Consider the following 16435-nt stretch of genomic DNA (forward strand, 5'->3'; position numbering starts at 1 on the left):
GGAGGCAGAGACAAAGAACTGATTGGAAAAATATATTTAATTTGTAGCATTTAAGTCTTTCTTGTTAGATATTTCTAATATGAATTTTTAGTGACAAGTTTACTTGGATTAAGCAAAGTGTGTTTTAAAACTATATGCCCAAGACTGTTTCTAACATGACAGAATTCAAAGAAACGTTTCTAAAAATTGCATTGTATAATGTACTACATGTATTCAGCTAAATGTCATGTGAAATATTTGGATGAAGAGAGAGCCCATTCTGTTAATTTGTTGGCACATAGTCTTTTCATGATTTCATGACACCTGCCACAGTTTGCAACTGGATGACTACTCAAAGTATAAATGATTTTTCAATTATCACTTACAAGAAATATTCCGATGTGTTTTCTGATTTATTTAAATGAGAAACAATAGCATTTTTTAATTTTATTTTATCAGGCAGGAAGCACTGCTTGCTGCAATCAGTGAAAAAGATGCAAACATAGCCTTGCTTGAACTGTCTGCTTCAAAGAAGAAGAAGACTCAAGAGGAAGTAATGGCTCTTAAACGAGAGAAAGACAGATTAGTACATCAGTTAAAACAACAGGTGGGAGAACATTCATTTTACTCTTCTGTTGGGGGCTGCGGCTTGGTGGTATTTTCATTTTCACTGTTTTATTCTAACCTCATATTGAAAGTCTTCAAGCCAAGTCTATCTTGTATCAGCAGCTGTGCAAGGTAGGGTAAGAATAGTGTAAATGTTGCCGTACTATTACTTAATTGATGGCTGTTTAGTATTTAGATGCATGTTTGCTTGGCTCATGTTATATGCAGCCAACACACTTTCTGTTTTCCCTCTTCCATAAAAGCTGCCACCTTCATTATCACAAAAGACATCAAAGAGCAGATGCATCGCTTCAAACCTGTTTAGATATGTGTACATTTGTAGTAAGTAGTTATTTGTTCAGAAGGTTCCATGTTTTCTGAGAGGTTATCTGGAAATCATAATTGTGATTAAAACAAACCCCAAAATTAATAAAAATACTTTTATCTTTGTTTTTATAAATACATTGTAGCAGATGAATGCTTAGTTATAGGCTCTAGAAATAAGTTTTGCTATATGAAAAACTCTGTAAATGTCATTTTATTTTCTATCTTACAAATGAGGAAAATCACCATTTGTGATACAGTATCTACGGACATCTGTAGATGTATATGTGATACAGCATACAGTATCTACGGACATCTTCACTGACTAATTTCAATAATGTGAACACACATTGTACACTGACTGCTCTCTATTTTGTCACAGCACTTGTAGGTACTATAGGCTCAATAGCAAGTAAATGAGGGAAGGATGCTCAGATAACCTAAGTAGTAACTATCTGTGTCGTGTGTCATATGAGCATGTTGTCAAACACCTTCTCTAGTAATGCTGAGCGAAGAGATGAGAAGGATGTTTTCAGATTGTGACTGGTAGATAGTGTTGTATTTGGTGTTTTCCTTTGTTTGGTAGTGTCATCATTGAGTTTTGTGATTGTTACCTGAGAAGCAGGAAAATATCACAAGGCAAAGTCATGCTAGTCCCTTCAGCCTCTCAAAGTAATCAATCAGTGGGTCATTTCACAGGTGAGCATGCCATGTTAATACTGTAGTTAGACAATGTTATGATTCTTTATTCTGAACCATACATTGCATACTGTAGATTTGCATTCACTCAGCAACAGAAAATTAAGGAAAACCCTTGCTTCTTAGCTAAGTTCCCTATAGCTCTGACCTCATGCACCTAATCATTATAGCTTTTTCCCACAGGTCTATAGAAATAGGAAACAGCCCCTGAGCATGAACATATCATCCATTTGTGATGCTGACTTCATCACAGACATTGCTGCCAAGTACCTGGGTTCCAGCCATGATGCACATATGTCTCAGGTCAGTCAGCTATTTAGGAGACATTTCAGCCAATACCATATACCCAGTAGATACATCAACATTTGTGCTTTTTCATTCTTTTCACTTATTGATCCCAGGATTTTCCATGCTGCAGCCAAGCAGCATGGATTCAAACAATGGTAGTCTTTCTTTCTTTCTTTCTTTCTTTCTTTTTGTTAGATGATATTAGATATTTCCTGTGACCACTTCAGATAAGTTCCTTCTTTCCTTCTCCTTCATCTTTCCTGACTGAAGAGTGAAACAATAGAGCACCGTACCTTTACAGTGTCCATCAAGGATATTTCTGAAATGCACTGTAGATACCTATACACCTATTGGAGTATCTCTTTTCAACTGATTTCTCTGAAGTTTGCAAAACATCCATAATTTCCTTCAGCCACAATGTAGGAACAGATATAAGCAAGAAGAAGAGAAGCATTATTTTGGATATTTTAGATTAGAAACTTAACCAAGTACTACATGCTACTTCACTACTTACAGCTTTAATACACATAAAATTTATGACAAAATTACCTCATTTTATTGTCCTGGACATCTCAAGAAGAAAAAGAAAATACCGTGAATGTGGCTTAACTAGGCTGCAACTTTATTAAGTAAAACATCTGGGAATCCTCTGAAAATAACTTGTCCAGTGTAGGTCATCCTTCCTTCTGTAATCTGTGTGATCTGGGGGAGGGCTGATATCAGTCCTCATTGCTGGTCACCACTACCCTCTCCTCATGCAAGATTTAAGGGTATAGGGAAAGGCGGTGGTCTCCTTGCTGTATTGGACATTAGAAACCCTGACCCTGTTCCCCATCTTTTTTAGGAGATGCCTTCTCCTAATCTGCTTCCAATTCTGATTTATCAGGGGAACCAGACCCTATTGAATAATTAACTATGATGGGCATCTGCCAAGTAGTGACAACATTAATTTTACAAGCTAACCTATCCCTGTTGCCTGAGAAGAGAGGGTGGCAAAACAAAACAAAACGAAAAAAAAACAAACTAACAAAAAATAAAACGAAATGGAAGGAAATATTCCTTTCCAGAGCAGAAAGGTGATTATATGATGCCAAATAGCAAGGTTCCAAAACCCAGTCCTACTCTAGTCCCGAGTGAGGGAGCTTTTTCATTCAAGGCACACAGGCTGGCATCTCAAGCAGGGCGATAGGCCTGTAAGACCTCCCATTGGGTGCACAGGAGCTAATAGGTTTACGCTATACTCCTCTGTCTAGCCAATCAGCCAAGGAGCACCCCTTCTCAAGCCCACAAGGAAGCTGGGTGCCCATGGGGGGCGTAGAGGAGGTCAGTCCTTGAAGTGACCAACTCCCCCCACCCCCCATACTAGCTCAGAGTAAGCTTCCTCATCAGTGAGGCTGCAGTGAGAGTGGTAATGTGGGGACAGGTTTTCTTGGGCACCCACTATAAATAGACTGAAGAGGTGTCACTGAGAATCTCTTTAGCAGAACAAAGAGTAGACTTTTTTTGTTTCACAAAGAGACATCAGTAGGTGAGAGCAAATGAGGTTAGAAATGGGTAATTTAATGGTTCCAGTGCCTAGACTGTCTTTTGCTCACAGGGAGTTTTCAGCTTCTGCCTTTTATGGTACTGTGTTCATTTCCTGTACAGGAATTCAGCTATAGCTTGGGTAGCAAAGAATATGTATGAAACAGATTTATATCCATATTGTATTGCTGCATGATCTACAATGTTCCAGTTATATCAATTATTTTGCAGGAGGTTTCTTCATAACACTCATGCCACACTGGTACTTTCTATTGTGCGCCAGTATAAATAGAAATGTTTCTTTTTTCCCTTCTTTTTTATACCTTCCAATGGGAACCTTTGTGCTGCTCTCCAGGTTTTGGTCTAATGAACGCTAACTTTTTACTCTTCTCTGCTGAACTGCCTCTCATTTTACCTTCCAGTTAGACACATTTTACTATTACTGCTCCAAAAGAGAAAACAATAGTCATGTAATAAAAGCAGCAGCCCTCCCATATCCCTTCTAGATACTGACATGTGGTATGAATCAGGTACCAGGGGATAATTACCAATCTCCTGTTTAAAACAGAATAGCTGATTTGTAATGATTCCAAAATGATATTACAGTTAGCACTCCCATTTACATCTCTGTTTTCAAAGATTAGTAACTTTAGCAAGCAAATAATCTGGCTCTCTGTCAGGAGATGGTTTATCCTTTTAAAACTATAGAAATTTATTTGGCCTTTTTGTGGCTGACTTAAGAAAATACTGTTTGAATCAGCTGTTATTTTGAAAGCATCAACTATAGGCAAATCAGCTCAGCCTAAATAAAAACTGTCCTGAAACTTTGACCAAAGTTCAAGATGCACCATTATATATCTCAGACCTGTTTCATTAGTTTTCTGCTTTTGTTGCCATATTCTAAGGCTGGGGTCTCTTTCTTTCAGTCTCGCAAACATTCCCTGGCCCTGCTGTTGTCTGCTCCGGTGGCAGCCCAGAATGCATAACACATGAGAGAAACTCTTGTGTTCTGAAGTCTCCAAACCACATTTCATTCTGGGACATCACAAATGGTGAAGCCTCAAAGTGAACAACATTGTGCACTGGGAGATGTGGAACCTAGCATGCCAGTCTGCTATACTATCACTGAAGAATGATTGCAGTGTCTCAGAAAGTCCTGATGCTACTGGTAGGGAAGGCCACAGTAACGTCTCTCTGGAAACTCCTGTTGTTTTTAATGGAGATGGGAAGTTGAAGTGTCTCATTTAGGAAATTCCTGTCTTTGATAGGCCACAGAGATCCTAAACTTCCATCAAAGAAATCTGCCCTGGGAGCAGGGAAAACCATAGAGGGTGATAGGAAGGAGGACTGTAATTTCCCCCTGCCTTTCCCAACGAATCTTAATGATTCGTATGAGGAGCCATGGAATATCCTCCTGAAATCTCAAGTTTTTAGTGGGGGAACAGGGGACAGTCCTGTTGATGGGGATGAGATCCCCAGATTCTTTGATAGGGAGAAAATGCTGAAGCTTCCCTCCTAAAACCTCTGCCAGCAGGAGAGAGGGCCGAGGAGTTTTCCCAATATGTTCTGATCTGGGTTAGGTCTATGGAGGTAGGGTGTGAGGGAAGGGTCATAGAACTTTGGTGGGGAGACCTCAAAATATTTAGCATCTCCGAAGATTGATTTAAAATGTCTAGGTGCTTATCTGGCAGGAACATCTAAACATTTGCAAATTCGCCTACTGCTGCCGAAAACACTTTACAGCAGGATCTGGTACTCCCACAGTGTGTATTCATATAGGCATCCAAGATCTGCTTCATATTTAAAGAGATATGGGACAGTATGTAGTAGATTTTTATTATTGTGTTTTAACAGTTCAAGAGGTCAACTCTATTAAACTCAGTGGAGTAACCCAATGTATTGAGGTTTCTCATAGAGTTTTATTGTGATTGGATTAACGCCAGAAAAACAGATTCTATCACAGTGCTGTAATGCATCGCAGATTTACACTGAGATTGAATTGCCTAAATGCAAATGTGTCTGGATTTACCACAGGCTTACACTGTGATAAACTGCTCTAATTGCTGTGATAGAGTCCTAAAGCATCATGGTGTATTTAGTACTTCAGATGGAAGCAGATTGGCTCTCTACAACACTTCTGCAAGATAGTTTCAAAAGAACATTAAGGGTGTACCACAAACTGATGAAAGCACAGAAATTCCCCTGTGACGGAGAAAAGTACCATATGGTTTTCAATAGCTAGGCATAACCGGGCAGCACCTGAACAGCTTTCTTAATCAGCCCCATTGTGCCTCAGAGGCCATATGTTATGCTTCCACCTTAACGATGAATTTCCTTCCTTTTGTCAGTCTGTGTCATAACCTTAACGTTATTTAATGGCTTTTATTTTCAATGTGAATTGTGTTATAACCAAGTCAATTCTTAGTTTAAAAAAAAAAAACTGGAGAAAAACATTTACTTCCCATGTATGACAGTTTAGCCAGCTGCACCCTTTTCTTTCATTGAAGTTTCATCCATATGTCGTCTTCAGTGCAAGTATTTGTCTGTTTGCAATACTTCAGAAAAGCACATTTCTACATAACTCATAATTAGGGCCAGGGTTTTTTTTTTTTTAAGACATATAGTTGCACACACACAATGCTTTCAAAATTTTACATACTGTTTAAGAACATATTCAATTAAAAAACAAAACCAAGAAAAAAAACAACAGAAAATTGTGCAAGCAGATTGATTATGGTAATTTGCATGTATAATTCCACTATTTGCATGTAGAATCATAGAAGAATCATAGGAGATTAGGGTTAGAGGAGACCTCAGGAGGTCATCTAGTCCAACCTTGTCCTCAAAGCAGAATCAACCTCAACTAAATCATCCCAGCCAGGGCTTTGTCAAGCTGGGCCTTGAAAACCTCTATGGATAGAGATTCTACCACCTCCATAGGTAACCCATTCCAGTGCCTCACCAACCTCCTACTGAAATAGTTTTTCTTTATATCCAACCCCGACCTCCCCCACTGCAACTTGAGACCATTTCTCCTTGTTCTGTCATCTGCCAGGTCCTTTTCTGCAGAATTGCTGTGTAGCCAGTCGGTCCCCAGCCTGTAGCAGTACATGGGATTCTTCCATCCTAAGTGCAGGACTCTGCACTTGTCCTTGTTGAACCTCATCAGATTTCTTTTGGCCCAATCCTCCAATTTGTCAAGGTCACTCTGGACCCTATCCCTACCCTCCAGCGTATCTACCTGTCCCTCCAGCTTAGTGTCATCTGTGAACTTGCTGAGGGTGCAATCCATCCTAACATTGAGATCATTAATGAAGATGTTGAACCGACCAGTGGGGCACTCCGCTTGACACCGACTACCAACTGGATTGAGCCCTAGATCACTACCTGTTGAGCCTGACAATCTAGCCACCTTTCTATTCACCTTATATTCCATTCATCCTATCCACACTTTTTTAACTTGCTGGCAAGAATACTGTGGGAGACTGTATCAAAAGCTTTACTAAAATCAAGATATTATCACATCCACCGCTTTCCCCATATCCACAGAGCCAGTTATCTCCTCATAGAAGGCAATCAGGTTGGTCAAGCATGACTTGCCCTTGGTGAATCCATGTTGGATCTGCTCCATGATTTTTCCAGGGACAGAGTTGAGGCTGTAGTTCCCCGGATTCTCCTTCCCTTTTTTAAAGGTGGGCACTATATTTGCCTTTTTCCAATCATCTGGGGCCTCCCCCAATCGCTATGCTTTTTCAAAGATAATGGCCAATAGCTTTGCAATCACATCAGCCAACTCCCTCAGCACCCTCAGATGCATTAGATCCAGCCCCATGGACTTGTGCATGTCCAGCTTTTCTAAATAGTCCTTAACCTGTTCTTTCAGTGCTCAGGTCTGCTCTCCTCCTCCCCATACATGTACTGTCACACTAATTATGTGTGTGAAATAGGTGGGCCTTATGTGCATAACGCCCTTGTTAATATCTGTTCTAATATTTAATTTTAAAAATTATTTATTTAGGGTTGTGGGATTATTATTATTATTATTATCAATAAGTATTATTTATTATTTATCATCATCCTGGCTAGGAGGAAGAGATTAAAACCCATTAAAATTCAAGCACAGTTACAGTAAATAAATAAATAAATAAAGCGATCTTGCTCAAATGGATTTTGTACACTTTCTGAATTTTACCTGCTGTCAGAAAGAACTCAGTTTGACTTTCAGATTCCAATTTGATTTTGCAATTAGAAACACCTAATATTGTTTGTAAATTGAGTAAAATTTGCTTTGGAAACTGTTGAAAGTCAATAGACACCCAACTTGCAAAATCTGTTTTTCCATATTCACTTTTTAGGTGATAACCATGCTTTAAAATCAAATGATAAAAATAAAGGCTACATTTTAAAAGAAAGATTTGTGCGTTGTCTTTTCAAATATCTCTATCAGTTCAATAATAATTTTTTTCAATTGACAAATTTACTGATTTGTGATGAAAGTGGCAGTTGGCAAAGCAAATCTTAAGTGCAAGCTAAACTAAAAGTAAATAAAACAAGGTATAGAATATTTATGCTTAGAGGACTTCACTGCAAATTTCACATCTTTGGTGGTTTTTTTAAATATATAGGGCCAAATTGTGGCTCTTAGACCGATGTGGTGGGCTGTCTCTCTGACTAGTCAAAGTATTCCAGTGGTAGTGCAGACTTAATGCTTCCAATCATACTAGCTCAGCAGCAGGAGTTGCTAGACCTCTACAAAAATGTAGCATTTGCCATGCTAGGCAGTGAATGGAACCCCAACCCACATAGGCATACCCCTTCTGAGTTGTGAAGCAATAGCTTGTCATGTTTCCTTGCATGCAAGAAACACAAGTGACACCCTAAATACTTGAAATAAAGTAAGTGTTTGCATAAACAAATGAGAATATTACAACACATTGCAAATCTATGGACTGATATGAATGGAGACACATATTGAAGATCAAGATATTATTTTATGCCTGAACTCATCATAAAATGTGTAATACACACACAGAATCTTGCTGAGATAGTCCATTTAAAAGACCAGTGAATGTCTGTGTTCCAGAAGATGCATTTGTTTATAACAGGTCTCTCTGTATTATGTAGTTTTGATAACTGTAGATAGGTTACTTAACTTCTCTGTGACACAATTTACCTATCTGCAGAAACAGGGATAATAATGTTCACCCAATTGGTGCACTTTGAGATCTTTGGCTGGCAGATGCCACCATTTAAGTGCAATGAATTATAGATAGTTGTTATAGAGCTGAAACCAAATATTCGTTATGTAGGAGTTTAAATCAAAGTGAAGCACAGTGAAACACCAACAACTGAACAATTAGGATCATTCTGAGTGTTTTACATGTGTATACTAATGATGAATGCTTGATAGGCCTCAAACACAATGTTTGTGTGAGGTTTAAAAGAGCTTTCAGAAATAAAGTATTAACCCACCACTAGGGCTGTGGTTGACTGCTTGTATAATATGTCTAATCATCCTAGCAAGGATTCCTTTTGAGTATTCAGAGATAGTTATTGTTAGTGACATTTGTACAATGATGCAACCAACCCTTCATGAAATAATTAACCTAAAGCCCATTATTAAAAAAAACTCAAGGGATTTTTTTTAAGAACAGAAGATATTCAATGTTCCTGATTTATCCTGATCTCAGATACTGTGAGTAAATTTCCCAGTTGTCTCTTTACGCTTTTGGGATGTTCAGCCAAAAATGTAAGTGGAATTGGCCAAATTGAGAGGTTTTCCAACTCCTTGAGAGCATTTTATTCTTCTTCTCCAAACAAGAAATTAGAAACCTTTCCAACATTTTTGAGACTGCAGGTGTATGGGATACTCTGGCCAGAGGCAAAACTGGTGTTTGGCAGTGTTCTCTAACCTATTAGTTCATTGCTTCATATTTCAGCACATGAACATATTGCTGATGGAACAAACAGTGTGAGAACCAATCAAGGAACCTGTAATATCGCAACAATGTTAATTGCTAGCAATGTTTTCTCTTTCAAGCAATCTATGGAAGTGTTTCTTACTATGAGCTAGAGCTGGTATATGTGCAAATAGTGCTTACAGCAACACCAGAGAAAAATGAAAGAAACATGTTGCATTATACATCTTAAGTACATAACAAATAGTGTTAATGTGACATTAAGGGGGTGAAATCAAGAACTCAAGTCAGGAAATTCCATAAATTAGGGTTTTTCTTGCAGCATTCATTCAGCTATATTGCATACATCCCGTATATTTTATGTATCAGAAATATAAATAGTAATAGTATATTTACATTTAACAAGGAAAACAGGAATAGAAATTGCTACAAATGTGTGATGTGACCAAGTTACTGTTGTAGTTCAAAACATAATTTTTTGGAATTTCAGACGCCTGGGGTCTGCATTTTGCAACTATAATGGTACATTAATGCTACTTCATCGGATTTAATTTTCCTAATTTTTAGGGAATGAGGGGACAAAATACCAAGTGTTACTTTCTTACATCCTCTGCAGAGATCACCAGTTGCAATCTTATCCCGCTTTATTACTTGCAAGCAGAATGCACTTTTGTGTACGCTCTTTAAAATTTGGCCCTCAATGACTTTTTTGTCTCAGTTTCCTCATTAGTCAAATGGAGACAGCAATTAATTATGTCACAGAGTTGTTGATAAATTAAATTAATGTGTGTAAAGTTCTTTAAGTTCCTCAGGTGGAAGATGTTATAGAAATGAAAAGTATTACTCCTATTATTATCATCATCCCAGATCTTTATTAGAGGAGGACTTGGCAGACTGTTGGACCCTATTCTCCATAATTTTTCATCAGGGGCTTGTAAGGAAATGCATATATTTGCTATAATCTTTCATTTCTTTTGAAAGTGATGTAATTCTTATTTTAAAGTGGTTGAAATTTTTGTGAACAATGGCCAACTCTTCCTCGCCTCAAACTAAGTATATTTTGTGAAAGAAACCGACTCTTTTAAGTATTTTTCTCACAAAAAAAGTTTAAATAATGTTAGCTATGACACAAACTAACAAAATCAAAGAAATTTAGCAATACATTGTGGTGAATTTTCAAAACAGTGTATGGTGTGTGGATTTAACCAACCAAAAACTTCACTGGGAGTTATATTGTCCAATTTTACTCTCACCAAAGTCAGTGGATGTTTTGCTGCTGACTCCATTGTGTCGGGACAGGATGGGTTTCCAAGTGAACTGATATTCTTGGTCATAATTATATACACATCTGGGACCTTTGTAATGCCAGGATACAATGTTGAAAGTTAAAGATCAAAGTCCATATTTTCAACCAGCCTCTCCAGTTGCAGGCATATCTGTTCACGGTGCTTGAAAACAAGAACTGAATGTGGAAATCAGTATTTGCAGTATTTACTCAAGCATCTCCAGTCTTTCTGTCATAGTAACAGTATCTTATATTATGAAAACGTCAAGATGTGTATTACTAACTGATACAACTACTTGATGTTATTGCTGTAACCTTTATTCTCCCTTCCACTTATGTTTGTTATTATCATTTATAATAGTGGCCTTAATTCAGCAGTCTTTAAGCCTATGCCTGCCTTTAAGCACATGAATAGTCCCACAAACTTACTTTCTAATATTTTTTATTTTTCTCAGTCATGAAGTTTTCTTGTCACTAATGTTACTCACATTCCAGTGTGCACTGTATTTTACTTTGTTTTATTATGGTTGGCTTGTTTTAAATGATGTTCAAATCTTTGTAATATATTAGTCCATCATGTACATCAATCCTAGAATACCAGTTCATGGTTACAGAGTAGCAGCCGTGTTAGTCTGTATTCACAAAAAGAAAAGGAGTACTTGTGGCACCTTAGAGACTAACAAATTTATTTGAGCATAAGCTTTCGTGAGCTACAGCTCACTTCATCGGATGCATTAAGCTAGAATCACCACCTACTTCTCAGCATTGTGCTTATTGAGGGTCCTAAATCCTTAATGAGCCATAGAGATGTCTAGTGATAATCTTTTTCATTGGTGATCTTCTCAGTTTAAACTTGTGCTATAACTTCTGTACAGCCACAGCAGCTGCAATTAACTTTGTTCAAGCAAGTATTTCAAAATTAATTGAGGTTTAATGTATGTTTCTCTGGGCTAGCCAAAAGGCTGCTGTTTAGGCGGTCAATGGAAATTGGGAAGATGTAGCTTTTGGTTTGGCTGGAAGGATTGGGAAAGGATGTTACACGTCCCAAGTGTTACCATTTTTGCCCTGAAAACGAAAAACATTTGCATTATATTAAAAATATCGTGAATCTCCATTAAAATATATTTTTCTCCATGAGGCATTTATGAAGCATAAATGGAGAAATTCATTCAGGTCTATTATTAAGTTTTCAACTGTGATAAAGCTTAATGAAGGTAGGCTGTGCTTTAGGTAGTATCTATTTGATCTCAAATTTAGCTACCCCATTAGACATTTAGTTTTTAAATGTCCCTGTGATATTGGACCAAACTATCACCACTGCAAAGAAGAACTGGTTATAGATAGAGTGCCTGAACAAAAAAAGCTAAGCATAGTGTTGTGATGTCTCTTTGCTCTCTCTCTTTGCCACCCATCTCTATTCTAATAAGCCAACAATGGGTTGAAATTGATATTTCCTTTCTCAATTGTTTCTTGCCTACTAAGGAAAAAATCCAGTACTTTCCACTTGGGTTGTATACTTTACATGGTGCAAGCAGGAGAGCTGAACCCAAAAATGAAACAGCAAAAATTCAGTGTATCATGCAGATTCTACAAGACATGGAAAGACAATTGGTGCTGTTAGCCATATAGTTGCAGCATTAAAGATATTGGTTTGCTACAGTAGCTTCTGATTCATGTCTGTTTTTAAATAATTATTGTGGGGCATTATCCTTTTAATGAGTTATTTCCTGTCATTGTAAAATATCAAAAAAGAGACCTACAACCTTACATTGCTTGTTTGCTTTTAGTAGGACCTGGCCTGAAATGTCCCCAGGCAGCTTCTATTCCAGAGCTTTAATTATGCTTTTTAACCTACTTCTTTGTGTCTGTGTTCTTCCATACTTCTTTGTAATTACCAAGTTTAGTAGTGGGACTCAGACAGATACTTTTAGCATGACTTTAACCTATACATTACTGACTATGCTGTATTATTACAAGATATTTCCTGTGCGTGAGTCATGCTGTTAATTCACAGAACTTGAAAAGGTTTAGAAGACGTGAGCTGCAAATGTAGTGAACCACAACAGAAAAATCAGATGGACCATGTTCAGATCAGTATAACTTTATTCGATCACAAGTGTCATGAAAGTTGAAATTTGGCCTCAGTACTTCCGATAAGTGTTTACCTGGCACTTGGAATTGCAGTCTGTCTCAGTCTGCCAAGTTTCTAATATCCCAGCTGGTGTTTGTGACAGGACTATTACCCTTCAGCTTTAAAAGAGAGAGACTTATTAGGCACTCTGTCTTGTCTCAGGATAAGTCAATCACATTTTGGAATATTGCATGGCAACAGGTGTCACGGCCATTAATATCAGTTAAATAGTATTTTATGCAAAGCTTATCTGCCACTGTTCAGCTATTTAAATGATCAAATCAGAGTCTCTGGCAGGGTCCACTAGGGGGGCAGAGGGAGGGAGGAAACCAATCCCATCTACTTTCCATTCATCATTTCTAGCGATCTTGAATGGAAAGATTGGGCCTAACTTGCTTTCAGGTGGTTAGGCAGACAGACTGCTTTGCTCGAAGGTTTATTTATGCCATCCAGGGCTCTTCTGACTCATGCCATGTACTTCCCCCAGGATCTTTTCTGCATCACATACTTACTCTTTGAGCTCTACCCCATGACATACCTCTGTTTAACTTTCAAATTAGCAGTTAATTTAAAAAAAAATCTGCAAACTGTTCCATCACTTTTTAAACAGCTAATTATTGGGGGCTCATTCTGCTTTTATTTCCTAGGATTTTTCTTGCATGATAAATTGTACTTTTATTTCTGGTACAGAATCTGCCAACATTTTTCTTTCCTAAAATATTACTACACAGTTAATCAGGGATCTAATCTGGGTCTCATTTGCAGCTGTGTGAGATCTTGGATGAAGGTTGGCCTTTAAGAGAACTAAAGTATTCCTCACAATTATTCCTTACTCCTATTCTCAGGCACTTTAGACCTTGATGACAGACATTTCTGCTCAAGCACACATCTGCCAATGATTGCACTCTACAAAATTTTCTACCGATTGTCCATGTTAGTGGACCCTCTAGATACCATGCAGGCTCTGTTTAATATAGACTAGCATATGGATGGAGGGAAAAGAACACAGAATTTGTCTTTCCTATAGCCCAAAAGCACCATGGATTCCTACACTTTACCTTGGTAAAAGAACATTTCAAATTCTTATATCCATGCTCAGAATACGTTGCCAACTGCAGTCAAAGTTAATTGTCTCTCCGGTCACAGCACAGGAATTGGAAGTAGAAGAATAGTTAAACCCATCTTCAATAAAATGTCATGCCTCTGCATCTATCTTGACCAGCACACTTCTCATCATAAATCATCTCTTGTATGAGTAAGAGAAACAGCACCCTTATTATTCAGTCTGGAGTTAGAACTCTAAAAACAAAGAAACCTCTCAAATGTATTATACCTGCAGTGCTTTATGCTATATTCCAAGATTAAAAAAATATGTTAAAATGAAGTTGAGGTTGAGGGTACATATCAGTAGTTTAAAGGTAAAAAAAAATTACAGAGATGTTATAATGATCCCAAACCATTAATTACAAACCCAGGAGATTCAGAGGCAAGGTTACATTTAAAAGAAATCCAAACATGTTAAAGTGTGGAAATACACAATTAAGTCACCCAGACAAACTAAAACTCTGCTCTGTAGTGATGCCATCCAATAACCATGCAATCATGATTAAGGCGTTTTAGCATTTGTGATCTCAGACTAAATAAAACTGATTTTCAAAGAAACATTTAAATATTCCCTCCCATAATAATTACAGCATCCCTGACATCTTTTATTTGTCCTTCTGCTGTTGAGCTGCATTCACTACCTTATCTTCATCTAAACATAGCTTTTTAAAAAATTATTATAAATATAATACATGAGCAATAAATAAGAAAGCCAAAGAATAATACTTCAAATTATGTCAAGATACATAATATGAGCCTTACATCTTATACAGAGACCAGCAAGCTCTACAGGAAAGGGGGGATCATAGTCCCTGCACCTCAATGTGTCTGAAATGTAATGGCTCCCTTTATATTACTGCCTCAGTTTTCCCCTATACATCTGCTTCAGTGTGTCCTTGGCGGCCTTTCAAGCACTGATATCCAAGTTAATATACAGCCACAGAACCTCGAAAGAACAATGATAAAGGGGCAAATAAACTACCAATGAGAAGTCTTGACATGTGACCAGTCCATCTCATTACAACCCTATAGAATTGTTGCATGTAAATTAGCTTCAGATGAAGGATGGTGATTGGTTGACTTACCTCTATTACAATGGCATCACTTAAGAGTTACGTGAGATGACCTGATGTCTGTAGCCTGTATAAGCATAACAATTAGATAGAACAATAATTAACAATACACATTAATAAGTTGGCTATATTGAAAGATATTAGTTGTAATTAAGCTAATACATAAGTTTGGAATGAATGTTAATTATATGGAGATTTTGAAGGGTCTGTGTCATTTGGGAGAAAGAAAAGACTGACAGATGCTACATTTTGTAAAGGACACTTTTAAAAATTGTTTAATTTATAAACTGTTACTAGATTTACTTGTAAATTCTCAGAAAATTCATTTTGTACTCAAAGAGTAGGTGCTGTAAGTTTGGGGAGGAGACACAGAGGTTGGATCCCTGATTTAATTACAAAATGGAACTCAACTTTAATTACTAGCACTTCTGTAATATGTAGGTAAAAGTATGAGGAAATTGTAAAGATGTTTACCATGTCAATTAAGGTTCTATATAACTTATCTCCCCAAAATGTCAGGTCTTCGACCTTTGAATCTCATGATGCCGTTCTTAGATCTACGTTAAGATTTTTAAAGCTAACTAGAAGATTCGGACTTATCACTCATTCTTTTTCACCAGCTTCTTTTATTTCCAAATCTCCTAATCAGCTAGCTTTGCAAATCTCAATCCTGGTGTTTTGGGGCTAACGTTCATTTTTGGCTCCTGTTAAAAATTTTCTTAGTGGAATTCAGTGCTTGATTCCATGGATATCATAATATTCATAGTCCACACCATTAAGCAATCCTTTCTCCTGACGAGGGAGGAATTGCCATGTTCAGTTCAAGGAAGTCCCTGTGGCAGAGTTATTTTCAGAACGGGTACTACTGATGGCATTTTAGAGATTAAGGTTTTATTCTGAGTCATCTGTTGATCCAGAGAGTGTGTTATCATAAACAGGAAAAAAATCAACTGTTTAGAATTGAAAGCTGTCTCATAAGAATTTTCATAGCTTTTCAAGGATATCTGTGTTGCTTTAGCCAGGGTGCATTCACAACAATGAATCCACACTCAGAGAATCCATAACTACAATTGAGAGGCTAAACAAAAAAATTACCAAAGCCACCAGGCTCAGCTTAACTCATGCAGAAGGGACTATGGTTAAGTGTCATATCTAGCTGGTAAATTAAACCTAGTATTTGATTGTCTCAGTGACAGAGCACTTATCTGGGGAGATTTAGCTCTCTAATCAGTGATAAGAAAAGGAGTACTTGTGGCACCTTAGAGACTAACCAATTTATTTGAGCATACGCTCAATGTAGCTCACGAAAGCTTATGCTGAAATAAATTGGTTAGTCTCTGAGGTGCCACAAGTACTCCTTGTCTTTTTGTGAATACAGACTAACACAGCTGTTACTCTGAAACTAATCAGTGATAATATACTCAAAATTAAATGGTTCGGGATCTGAAGATAAATGGCAGTTAGGTTGAACATGTGTGCAGGGCCTATCAAACTGGAGTTTGTA

General features: G+C 37.4%; 1 protein-coding gene across 1 annotated transcript in view; it reads left to right on the top strand.

The window, feature by feature from the left end:
* The window catches only part of ERC2 (ELKS/RAB6-interacting/CAST family member 2), a 754764-nt gene that overhangs the window by 607677 nt on the left and 130652 nt on the right, over nt 1-16435 (top strand). Inside the window, exons 18-19 of the mRNA XM_084633053.1 lie at nt 439-586; nt 1792-1911. Of these exons, the coding sequence (XP_084489179.1) occupies nt 439-586; nt 1792-1911 (268 nt within the window). The remainder of the gene's footprint in view (nt 1-438; nt 587-1791; nt 1912-16435) is intronic.

This window comes from Lepidochelys olivacea (genome assembly GCF_965140295.1).
Source record: "Lepidochelys olivacea isolate rLepOli2 genome assembly, chromosome: 7".
NCBI lineage: Eukaryota > Metazoa > Chordata > Testudines > Cheloniidae > Lepidochelys > Lepidochelys olivacea.